The 13,225-nt window shown below is 38.5% G+C and overlaps 1 protein-coding gene across 1 annotated transcript in view; it reads right to left on the bottom strand.

Moving 5' to 3' along the window:
- THOC1 (THO complex subunit 1) overlaps positions 1-11,360 on the bottom strand; it is a 52,158-nt gene extending 40,798 nt beyond the window's left edge. Inside the window, exons 1-7 of the mRNA XM_015066573.3 lie at positions 11,214-11,360; positions 8,726-8,799; positions 8,570-8,630; positions 7,291-7,357; positions 3,064-3,182; positions 1,904-1,952; positions 1,405-1,500 (exon numbers count right to left, since the gene is read on the bottom strand). Of these exons, the coding sequence (XP_014922059.1) occupies positions 1,405-1,500; positions 1,904-1,952; positions 3,064-3,182; positions 7,291-7,357; positions 8,570-8,630; positions 8,726-8,799; positions 11,214-11,267 (520 nt within the window). The 5' untranslated portion in view covers positions 11,268-11,360. The remainder of the gene's footprint in view (positions 1-1,404; positions 1,501-1,903; positions 1,953-3,063; positions 3,183-7,290; positions 7,358-8,569; positions 8,631-8,725; positions 8,800-11,213) is intronic.
- Between the last annotated feature and the right edge of the window lie 1,865 nt (positions 11,361-13,225).

Genomic DNA, 13,225 nt, shown 5'->3' with positions numbered 1-13,225 from the left:
GACAAGTAGATAAAAATATAGAAAGAATAAGAGACAGAGGATATAGTGACAAGGTATAACAATGTTCCCTGGAGTTCAGAAAGAAAAGAAAGAGACATACACAATATTTGATGAGATAATGGCTGAAATTTTTACAAACTGGACAAAAGACATTAATCCACAGATTTAAGATTTCTACAGAATCCCAAGCATGATAAATAAAAAGAAATCCACAATAAGACACATGACAGTAAAACCGAAAAAGCCTGAAAACAAAGATAAAAAATCTTAAGAGCAAAAACAAAAAAACATTTAGATTATCTTCAAAGAAGTTAGACTGACATTTGTGTTGTCTAGAGAACATGGAAGATAGAAGACAAAGTAATGATTATCTCCCACAAGATAAAATCCTGTGTCTAGTGCCAACTTAGAATCTTTTATCTACTGAAATCATTCTTCAAGAATAATGATTTTCAGACAAAATACAGACCTTCACTAAAGAAAAATTTAACAGGGAAATTTTCCACAGATAGAAGGACAGAAATACAAGCAGTAAATACAATGGTAATCTAAATTAATCTTGATCACATTAAGTAGGAAAGAAAAAACAACACAGATCTAGCATGACAAGAAAGAAAACACACTGAAACCATTGCCAACATATACTATGGGTCTCTTTATGTGCAGACACTGTTGTAAGTGCTTCACATATTTTAATTCATTTAATCCTCACAACAACATATGAAGTAGGTGGTATAACAGCCTGATATTAAGGAAAGGAAGACTGAGGGAAAGAGGTATTAAAATCTGGCATATTTGAACAGATTGTGAAAGGCTCTGGAGAACTGGTTATATTTCATTTCTGGATTCTGCCAGTAGTTACACAAGTAATTGATTCAGAATAATTATAGCATACATTTATTTTATGCACTTTTCTATATGAGTGCTGTATTTCACAATGAAAAATGGTAAAAGAAATGAGAGGACATAATTGTGTCTAAACGGTAATGACTGAGGGAGAAAATGGAAGTGGAAAAATCAGCATGCATTATAAATGAAATACAGACATGGTAATTCATATCTACATACATGTGATTCAACTGCACATTTTTATGATTAATAAGCTTGGAACTTAAAAAGAATTACTATGTAATTCTTGATCATCATAGTAATTACAAATTACCATGTTGTACATCTGAAACTAATATGATACTATGTCAACTATACAAAAAAAAAATCAGTGACTTCAAGCATTACCTATATGATGCATTAGGAACAGTATAATTACCAGTAAAAGAAAATAAAGTGACAATTTCCTATTAAACTTGTGAGAACTATTTTTCTTATTACCATCACAACAGCTTCTGAATTAAAAACTGAGAAAGATTCCCCTTCAAAACATTTATTTAATGCATAAAAGCTTACCTGATTTCTCAGATAAAGGGAAAAGCCTGGCCAAAAAGAGTTGAATTCGTCCACAGAAGACTGTATTCTGGGATTTTGATAATCTTCTTAGGAGATCTAACAATATATGGAAATGAAGGTTATAGGAGATCATTCTATGTTTATTACAACTATACCCAAATTTGTTAACCAGCCTGTCAAGAGCATTTCCCTAAAGCAATAGTTCTCAAAACTGGGGTACAAACTATTGTCATAAAAAAAAGCACTAAAAAATTAGGAATGAAATGAGTTTAACATGGAGAAGATAAATTTTACTATTTTTTTTTTTTGTTTTAAGTTTATACCCCAAACAAGAACAGTTTAATTTAAAGTGAATGATCAGTTTTAACAAATCAGTCTGTTATAAAAATGATGGTACTAATCTATTTTTAAAAATTTTATCACTTGTGTTTAATTCAACCACCTGTTTCTCTAACCACATTTATGTTTTAACACGATCATTTACTAATTAATTACTTACCATTGCACATACGTAGTAGATAATTTTTCCCAGCAGAATAGAATGTATTCTGAAATTAAGACAGAAATTATTACTACTGTTCAGAAGTTGTTGCACACTCTTTGATGATAAGTTACAGGAAAGAAGGTATTAAAGAATACTAACATTGGAACGTAAGCTGGTGCAGCCACTCTGGAAAACAGTATGGAGGTTCCTCAAAAAAACTAAAAATAGAACTACCCTACGACTCAGCAATTGCACTACTAGGTATTTATCCAAGGGATACAGGTGTGCTGTTTTGAACGGACACATGCACCCCCATGTTTATAGCAGCACTATCTACAATAGCCAAAGTATGGAAAGAGCCCAAATGTCCATCGATGGATGAATGGATAAAGAAGTGGTATATATATACAATGGAATATTACTTGGCAATCAAAAAGAATGAAATCTTGCCATCTGCAACCACGTGGATGGAACTGGAGGGTATTATGCTAAGTGAAATTAGTCAGTCAGAGAAAGACCAATATCATATGACTTCACTCATATGAGGACTTTAAGAGACAAAACAGATGAACATAGGGAAGGGAAGCAAAAATAATATAAAAACAGGGAGGGGGACAAAACATAAGAGACTCATAAATATGGAGAACAAACAGAGGGTTACTGGAGGGGGTGTGGGAGTGGGGATGGGCTAAATGGGTAAGGGGCACTAAGGAATCTACTCCTGAAATCATTGTTAACACTATATGCTAATTCATCTGTATGTAAATTTAAAAAATAAAATTAAAAAAAAAAAAGAACACTAACATGCACTGAGTTTACAATGCCACTTTTACTTCCCCCCCCAAACATTTTAAGCGAAATAGATATTTTCACATATATAACAAAACATGTTACTGAGTAACTGTTTTAAATATGAAAAGTGTGCATTTTCCAGTTAATTGTTACTACTCAGTCAAATTTTGTTAAACTTTTTCTTCCCACATGCCTCTTAACTTGGCTCCCCAAGTAAGACAGTGTAATTCCCTCATAAGGACAAACTTTTCAGCAGTCACCAATATTAAAAATAAGCAAAAAAAAAAAACAAAAACAAAACCCCCAAAACAAAAAAAACTATCCTCTGAACTCTGAATCTGTAGAAACATAATGTAAGCATAAAAAGAAACTAAGGCACTTACTGATTTCCAAGTAGCAACATTTTTTTCCACAAAAGTGAATATCGTGTCACACTGATCCAAAGGAAGACAATCCAAAACATCTCCCAATAATACAAAAGGTGTAGATGCGGTACAAATACCTTCAAGTGGAGCACAAGCCAATTTAAAAATTTAACAAACTGTACAGTAAAATAGCCCATGCAAAATAATTCTGAAGAATATCTTAACAGTATATTCTCTCACCCCTAACAAATTTTTTAAAAGACAAGAAGTGGAAGCAACCTAAAAGTCCCCAATATGGGACATACTTAAGTAATTTTTGGTATGTGCACTCAATAATGATGATGATAATAATTCTTGATAATACTTCTAGAGCATTTACTATATGTCAGGCACGCTAAGTAAATACTTTATGTATACTAACACATTTAATCCTTATAACCCTATGAGGTAGATAATATTACCTCCAGAATGGGAAAACTGAGACACAGAGAAGTTAAATAACTTGCCCAAGGCCATAGAGCCAGTAAGTGGTAGAGCTGGGATACGAACCCAGGCAGTCTGGCTCCACAGTCTGTTTTCTTCACCACTAAGCTATTCAAAAGAATATAATGCAGCCAATTAAAAACGATGGTTACGACGACTATAACTTGGAAAATGCTTATAATGTTAAGTGAAAAAGGCAGAATTCAAAACTGTACGTATTATATGGTTACAATAATAAGTTTTAAAAAAGACTAGAGAAACTAAAAACATATACCAAAATGAATGGTAGTTTTTTAAAGTAGAGGAATTATGAATAGTATTTTCCCATTTCCTCATTTCCAAATGTTCCATAGTGTTGTTAAATATCATTCTGATTTGAAAAGATTACCTTCAAAAAAGATAATAAAAAAAAGTTTGATACTGATGTCAACTATTATTAAACATTTAAAATAAAAGCATTGTTTGAAGGGAAAAGATGGTATAGTAAAAAGCTGTTTATTTCAAAATTCAATGTTATTTAACTACAGCAATAAATTTAAAAACTTTTTAAAGAAAAGGTCACTTGCACTAGCTAAAAATACTTTAATCTTGCTGCTCATTCTTCCTTCTCTCTTAAGGAAACACTTACTAGCACTTGTTAAGTGTTTTAAAAAAGTAGCCATTTAAGCACAGTATGCAAACAACATATCTAGGGAGCACCGTAAGCCCAAAACGCTGCAATTGATACAGTATGTTCAATTCAAAAGAAAGTATTATTTCCAGCTCTACTCTGCACTGGTATGATGCCATCTGCAATGTGATGTGAGGGATACTGGCCAAGAACCAGTGGGTGGCATAAGGCAGCAGATTTCAACTCAATACAAGGGAAACCTGACAAAACTAAGAGAAATCAAATTAGTAAGCTCTATCAATGGGCGTATAGGCTGGATGACCACCTGCCAGGGATGTTACGGGGGGTGGGGGCGGAGAGGCCAGAGATGGACTAGATAACTAGAAAACTGCCACAGTGCCTTACCACTTTAGATCCTGAGAAACAATATGCTCTGTACACCCAAGAGATCTGAGAGGCATATTCCCTGCCCATAGTTGCAGTGTAGTTTGACATGAGTTAACTCACGTTTAATTACAGAACTTAAGAAAATTACCTAGATTCCACTCCTGAAGGTTCTGATTCAGTAAAACTAAGTGAGGCCTTGCAATCTCATTTAAAAACAGAGATTCAGTGGTGATTCTGACGAACTGGACTATAGCATGATCCCCCAGAAGTTTCACAACCTGTGTCTTAGCCTTTCTACACCGCATTCTTTGCTTCACCTTAACCTTGGCCACAGATTCCCTCTTCTCAATTCCCAGACACTTTGGTATATTGATACTTCCATGGTTTTGTCTTCAATGTTTTTCTCTGCCTAGTTTTCCTCCTTTCTCATGTGGCAAATTCCTGCTCCATCTTTCAAAGCACATGACAAATATCCATGAACCTAAAAAACTCCTGATACCTTTGAACAGGCCACCCCATCTATACTTCTAAAGCACAGTATAGATAAATTATAGTATTTATCATACGTTATTTTTAAGCAGACTATGAGCTTTTTAAGGGTAGGCATTTTTGTACATTTTAATCAGTAAAGTGTCTGATGATAAAGAGAAGCTCAAAAAGTATCTGCTGAGTTGAATGTAACAAAACATATTTATGGACAATTTGAAAACACGCCACGTAAAGAATAATAATTTCTGTCAAGAAGGACTTTTCCCCATCCAATTAAATTAAAAAAGCATCTAAGACTTTATTTTCAGTGTAACTAAGTTCATAAGTTCTTATCTTTCTCAAATAAAGTTCTAAATATAGACTTTGTATAACTTCAACTGTTAAACATATTACTAGTCTACCAGAGTTAACACATCAAGGTAATCAATGAATTAAGGAGACACAGCTGTTTGACAAAAACTGGGGAAGGAACACTCCATTGCAGAACTCATTTAGGTATGCTGAATGAATGAATGAATGAATGAATGAATGAATATCCTGTATAAAAGTTTAATGTGTGTCAAGGTGCCTGGGTGGCTCAGTCTGTTAAGTGACCGAGTCTTAATTTCGGCTCAAGTCATGAACCCACAGTTTGTGGGATTGAGTCCCACTTTAGGCTCTGGGCTGACAGCATGGGGATTTTCTGCTTGGGATTTTCTCTCTCTCTCAAAATAATTAAAGAAATATAAATAGGGGCGCCTGGGTGGCGCAGTTGGTTAAGCGTCCGACTTCAGCCAGGTCTCGCGGTCCGTGAGTTCGAGCCCCGCGTCGGGCTCTGGGCTGATGGCTCAGAGCCTGGAGCCTGTTTCCGATTCTGTGTCTCCCTCTCTCTCTGCCCCTCACCCGTTCATGCTCTGTCTCTCTCTGTCCCAAAAATAAATAAACGTTGAAAAAAATAAATACATAATAATAAAAAAAAAAGAAAAAAGAAATATAAATAAAAGTTTAATGTGTGAAGTCAGAATTTATGAACTATTCTTAAGTTCACAGAATAGCTTGCTGCTGCACTAGAAGATCACTTTTACCTTGAATAGTCTAGTTTTTGTAGGAATAGGTATCAAAATAATGTGAATAATGCTTTACAGATTAAAAGGCACTTTTCACATAAATTATCTGAATTAATGAGTATTTCAATTAAATTTGTTAAAAGACTACTGATGAACTAGTTTTTCACTGCTTCTTTCTGCAAACATTTAATGAGCTCCCACTTATGTGTTAGACACTGCGTACTTCCTTTTTCTAATTTAAAAATTTTTTTTAAGTTTATTCATTTTGAGAGAGACAGAGAGAGCAAGTCAGGGAGGGGCAGAGAGAGAGAGGGAGACAGAGAATCCCAAGTAGGCTCTGCACTGTCAGTACCCGGCCTGATGTGGGGCTCAAACTCATGAAATGTGAGATCATGACCTGATCTGAAACCAAGAGGCGGATGCTTAACTGACTGAGCCACGCAGGCACCTCGACATTGTGTACTTCCTAAATGCCTTTTTTAGTCTTGAAACCATCCCCCAACATCACTGTCCCATTTTAACAGTCCCCTACTTTTCCTGCCAACAGTCTCTCCCAATCCAACTCTTCCACCATAGCTCCTTGTTAGCTTAGTATACAAAACCCTTAACAAAGAACCCTAAGCTACCTCTGCTGCTTCTTTCCTCACCATTGTCATCATCCTCTCACCCCTCTGCTCAACACAATTCTTTAGCCAGGCTGAACTTGGCCTTTACGTAGCTGTGTATTCCTTTCCCTTTCTGCCTGACAAATCCATCATCCCTCACGTCCCAGCTCCTGTTACAGCTTCCCTTCTAAGACCTTCCTTATTCCTTTAGAGTTTAGAGAATCACTCCAACCACACTTCATTCCTACTTCACAGTAATTAGACCATAGTAAGAAATTTACACATTTGTTTCCCCCATTAGCCACTAGGCTCCTTATGGGCAGGGATAGGTTTTCTGTACCATTGAATCTTCTAGTCCTGGCTCAGTACCAGGCACATAGTAGATGCTCAATAAATATTTACTGAATGAACGAAACAACTGGAGAACAAAGAAAGTGCCAAAATGTGTGCTGCATACTAGAGACAAGAAGTGTGAGCTAATTTCATTGGGATAACATCTTGGCAAAGGTAGTAGGGAGAATTTGAAAAACGAACAAAATCAAATAGATGAGAGGTATGAGGAGAATAAGTTTTAAATAAAGCATGTCACGTCCATGATTACTTAAAAAAACAAAACCATACTTACCTTCAGTTACTCCCCCAATAGCAAGAGAAATAATAGCTAAAACGTTTTCACATGATGAGTGATTTATCTACCAACAGAGGAGAAAACAATTTAATTTAGGGGCCAGAGTCCAGGCTAGTTTGATAAGAATAAAAACATATTTTCTGACATCAAATTATCAGAAATACAAGATAAACACATTTCTTACATATAATAAAATTACTAAGATAAAAATACAAAAAATGAAAAATAGTAATAGAATCATTAATTGTCAAAGTAGATCAAGTAAATAATAATCAAGGTGATTCACTTAAAATACAATGGTCTCAGGAAAATGGTTATATTACCATGACTATGGCAACAAGCTAATCAAGTACAGAAGCAGAGGCCATAACTCAATCAATGGCACAGGGCAAAGACAGGGCGAGGGTAATTAGTTGTACTGGTGTATCAATATGCCTGAGGGTTTTAAGAGAAGGGAGGTAATGCTCAGGTTCAATAACATCATAGAAACTAGCATTTTTTGAGTGCTCGTTAAGTGTTTTATACAACAGCCTTGAAAGAATATTATTTCCCCTCTTACAAATGAAATTGAGCCTCAGTAAAGCAAAGTAACTTGTCCAATGCCTCACAAGGCGTATGTGACTAGGGCTGAAGAAGAGAAAAAAAAATGAGTTTTGATATAGAATTGTTCAAAAGAAAGGGACACTGTATTATGGTCATTAGAAAAGGATCCAGCTTCTTGAGACACAACCTTTACTTAACCAAGAATAAACTGCTGAAAGTTTTCCTTTCCTTTGGGTGCCCCACTAATGGTAAATAAATTCAATTTTCATGTTTAGGTTAAATTTCTCTACTGAAGTTGGATAGGCTCTAGTTATTTTTGTATGCTTACTGATGAAGTCATCATAGGAAAATGAGGTCATGGAATCCCAGTACTCATGCTGAACATCCTTGGACACTAGACCTTTCATGTTACTGAAGGATGTCACTGTTTCTAGAGCAAAGTGAAAGGGCCGATCTAAAATTCTAGTTCTTGCTCAGGAACACCTCATATCAACTTTTCTTCTATTCACTTGGAGAGCTCATTTGTTAAACCAAACCCTTAAATTTCACTTGTGCTGTCAAAATCCTGAACAATTACATAATCCCTACATTGTGATCAAGTCAGCTTTCACAAAGTAGCAAGTTCACTATAGAAAAAAATAATCATAAATATCTATTGAGATAAAAGCAATTTCAAAAATAACATTTATTAATTTATCAGCAAAATTTTAACAATAAAGAAAAACATACTTACAATTTCTTCTTCTAGAACACCTCTGAAAGCTTGGTCAAGGGTACATTTTTTTTCATTTTCACTATTAAAAACAAAAGACACCTGAATTTTTTTAAACAGCTCAAGGTAAGTATAGCGATCTCGGCAAGTGATATTTCATGGATATCAATGCCTTACCTGCCAGGTAATTGGCTGAAGGTATTCAACAACGGCTTTATATTTTTGTTGTTCAGGGCCTCTCTAGTAGACTTCTAGAAAAGTAAAAATAGCATGTAAGTGGGAATATTTTTGCTTATTATTTACTGAAAAACATTACTCATCAATAGTCTGTCTAGCTGGAAATGCTTATGCGTGGGAAAAATTACCTATCAGTCATTCCATCAGTAATTATTTTTTTAAGTTTATTTATTTTTTTTTGAGAGAGAGCGAGAGCAAGCGAGCAAGTGCGAGCCCAAGCAGAGGAGGGGCAGAGAGAGAGGGAGAGAGAAACTCCCAAGCAGGCTGCATACTGTCAGTGTACATGAGATCATGATCTGAGCCGAAATCAAGAGTTGGATGCCCAAGTGGCTGAGCCACCCAGGTGCCAATGATACACACTCTAATCACTGTGAACTTAACAAGAGCTTCCCAAGTAGACTTTCTCATTCTAGGTGTTCCCACCTACCATTTCTTAAAATATCACATACATGAGAGTATACTGTTTTGTTTTGTTTTTTAATCTCCAAATGCCTCCTTATTTATAGGCTTTCATTTTAAAATTTCACAGCCCCCTCTCAAGTCCTTGATATTATCTCCCTCAACCCATCCAACCTTATTTCCCACTACAACTTAACATATACTCTCCACTAAGGTCTAGCCATTTTTTCATTATTTTCTGTCAAGCTCATTCTAGTGTTTTCATTTATGTTGTTCTTCCCACCAGCTCATGCAAATTCTATCCATTCTTCAAGACCCATCTCAAGTCCTACCTTCTCTAGTTTGCTCAGCACAGTCCCTGACACATAGTCAACACTGAATACCTGCTAATTGTCTTAAACTAGCCATAATTTGAAAGACAAAAAAGCAGGGGGTGGGATTTGGCTCAGTTGGTAGAGCATGCAACTGTAAGTCTCAAGTTGTAAGTTTAACCCCTGCACTGGGTGTAGAGATTACTTAAAAATAAAACTTAAAAAAACAAAAAAGAAGTATCAAAGACAAAAATACTGCAAAGTCATTCACTCTGTGAAAATCCACATACACTTGGAAAGAAGTCATCTCTTTACCCCCAGGAGTTACATTTACACTGGAAATGTCCATTCCTGACTCTGCCAAAAGGAGACTGTGTTATCTTGGACATATCTCCTTGTTTCTTTGTGCTTCAATTTCTTCACCAGTTAAATAAGGGGGTTGTTGTAGATGCTTATTACTAATAGCAGCAGAGGCACCACGTGGGAACTTGTTAGAAACGCACACTTTCAGGCTCCATTCCAGACCTACTGAACCAGTCTACATTTAACAAGATCTCCAAGTGATCCCACTGCACACTGAACCTTTAGAAGTACTGGACCAGATGATCTCCAATTAAATGGTCCCCTCTGCGACTAATACGATATTGGATACTGCTAACAGTTACTCTTAGCAGAATTTCAGAGCACCTGGGATTACAGCAAAATACACAGAAAGAAAACGATTCTGAAGACATAACTAAGATATAACCTGATTAACAAATAAACCCTCATTGTATGGGAAAAAAATAACCTGCACACAAGAAAACTGACTACAAAGAATCAATTTTCTTTCACAGAATTTTTATTCTGCCGTCACTGTAACTAGGTAAGCACAGTTACATATGTCAGTAGTTGAATCATGATTTGAAATACTGGCTCAAATGCTAAAGACAAATATAGGCAAACAACTTAGGACAGGGTTCTTCATGCTGTGATGGGCAACATAAAAAGAATCCTGGGTCTGAAGTCAGAAACACCAGGGAAGTACATCACCTAATTCTGGCAGGGGGGTGGTCTCCAATCTACCAGGCTTAACAGAACTTTGCCTACTTCACAGTGCTAAGAGTTAAATAAGCTAACAAAAACGCTCTGTAAGGCGCTCCCCAAATGCTCAAAGTACTCCTCCTCATTTTGTAAGAATAAAAAGACATCTGGCAACAATTCCCAAGCTGATCTCTGTTTTCCTGCTTTGGATCTCCTCGTTAATCTCTTAGGAGAGAGATATGGTAGGTTAAAGGGTGGTGAAGAAGCGGCCAGAACCACCACCACCCGCAGCTTAGGGGGCGGGGCGGGAGCCAGTTCTCTGGGCTAAAACCACTCCCGCCTTCACCCTTAAGCAATTTTGGAGACACCTGCCCAGCTAAGCGAGCACTGCACGGGAGCTCGACCGCACTGGAGGGAGTCTGCGGATAAACCCTCCACGCAGGGCACAAAGGCGCCCAGAACGCGGAGTTCAGAGACCTGCCTGCAGAAGGACGGAGGCGGACAGCTCAGGACGCACGGAAGAGGCAAGTAATGCGTCTTTCCCACCTCCCAACCCCCGACGGGGCCGGGAGCCGACACCGCGCCTTACACACCTCCGTCCCCGCTTTACCCCAGAGCAAAATTCGAGTGTTTTCAGGAAGAGGAGGAAAAAGATAGAGCCGGGTTAGGGCCACACTCTCCCACGGTCCGCTCACCGTAAACCGCGTCCGCGCTTCGGGCAAACTGAAGAGTGGCGGCGTCGGAGACATCTTCTCGGCTGCGCGTGCCCGCCACCGCGCTGCGGCGCTCGCGGATGACGTCAAGCGGGAGTAACGAGATTGCTGCCTCTGTGTTCGGCTAGAGCGGCCTGTGAGCCTAGGGGTGGGTCGGCTGGCCGCTGGCCGCTTCCGCGGTGACTTGAATTCAGCGGGGCGTTGGAAGGCTGAGTCAGCCACACCATGTCTAGTCCGGTTTCGTAGGGAACTGTTGGGGTGACGGTATATGAGGGGCCTCGCCCTGTAAGCTCGGCGCTGCTGGTCGGGGAATAGGCCGGGACCCGCGCAATTGTGGTTTTTCTGCTTTGGGGAAACCGGGTGAATGGCGGGTAGTAAGGCTCACTGGGTCGCGCTGGAAGGTAACCGCTGCCCGGGAATCCAGAGCAGGTGGGTTATCTGGGAGTGCCCCAGGCTGGGGAAGTTGTTGGCAGTGCCTGTGATCTCCGGACCGCAGTCGTTCTCCGGAGGGAGTGGTCTCAGCTATGGCCTTGCTGAGTGGTTCGTGGGCCTTTATAGTTCATGGGCTCTGTAGCTTAGGAGCAGTTCCCTTTTATGTGAAATAGAAAAAAAGGAGGGGGGGAGGGTGGCGCCTGGGTGGCTCTGTCGGTTAAGCGTCCGACTTCGGCTCAGGTCATGATCTCACGGTACGTGGGTTCGAGCCCCGCGTCGGGCTCTGTGCTGACAGCTTGGAACCTGGAGCCTGCTTCGGATTCTGTGTCTCCCTCTCTCTCTACCCCTCCCCGCTCGCACTCTGTCTCTCTCAAAAATAAATAAAATGTTAAAAAAAAAAAAAAGCCTGTATCACAAGTCTGTCGAAAAGCTCAAATGAAACAAAGCAAATGTGGCTTGTAATGGGAATATGAGCATCATTATCAATATCTTGGTATCAGTTAACTTTGCTGCACATAGAGGTGTCTACTGAGAGACCGAAGAGGAATGCAAAACTCGAGGCTCGTTGGAAAATGGATGGCACTGCATCCAGGGTAGAGACCCCAGTTGCAAAACCCTTAGTCCTCACAGGGGAGGCTTGGCCAATGAAAGGCCAAGGGGCACTTTCTCTGTTGGACTTAAATGCTGTGGGGAAAGCAGCACTGACCCAAACGGGAGGAACTTCCCTAACGATCTTAGACCGTTCCATGTGTACCTTGTTTCCTTCTTTGGCTTCTAACAAGAATAGAGGAAGCTAACCAAAGGATAATTTTGCATAATCTTGCCCCTAAGTGGGAATTGTGAACAATGGTGGCTACCCGGAGCATTGCAGTCTTTTTTTAGCATCAACAGAATCCGGGCGCCTGGGTGGCTCAGTCGGTTAAGCGTCTGACTTCGGCTCAGGTCATGATCTCCCGGTCTCGCATCAGGCTCTATGCTGACAGCTCAGAGCCTGGAGGCTGATTCGGATTCGGATTCTCCCCCACTCTGCCCCTCCCTCACTCATGCTCTGTCTCTGTCTCTCAGTAATAAATAGGCGTTAAAGAAAACTTAGAATCAACAGAATTACTCATGTTTGAGTGTATGACTTAAATTTACAAGTTGACTAAATAAACTGGTATTAGCTGATGTAATAGGATTATTATTATATTACAGATAATTATTAACTATCTGGAGTACAACTAAGACATGAGAGGTAAATTAAAAAAAATTTTTTTTTACAAGAATTCAAACATAAGAACTAGAGTGTATTATTCACCAAAGCCCCATGACTTAGAATTCTATTTGTTTATTTGACAAACATCTGTTAGGCACTTGTATACAGTGAACAGTATTGGTTGAATAAATAACTATTTGAACAAATGATTGAACAAAATAATATAGCTTAATTCTTTTTTGAGGAACTCTATTTGACATAAAGGAAAACTATACAATTTCTATCAGTAATTTAGGTAATAGTTGCTATAAGTGATCAAAAGAGAATCAATACCACATGTGGTCAAGGAACCTTCATGCATTCCTCT

The sequence above is a fragment of the Acinonyx jubatus genome, chromosome D3, assembly GCF_027475565.1.
Source record: "Acinonyx jubatus isolate Ajub_Pintada_27869175 chromosome D3, VMU_Ajub_asm_v1.0, whole genome shotgun sequence".
NCBI lineage: Eukaryota > Metazoa > Chordata > Mammalia > Carnivora > Felidae > Acinonyx > Acinonyx jubatus.
The sequence above is the reverse complement of the archived record's forward strand: the minus strand, read 5'-3'. Positions and strand labels throughout refer to the sequence as shown.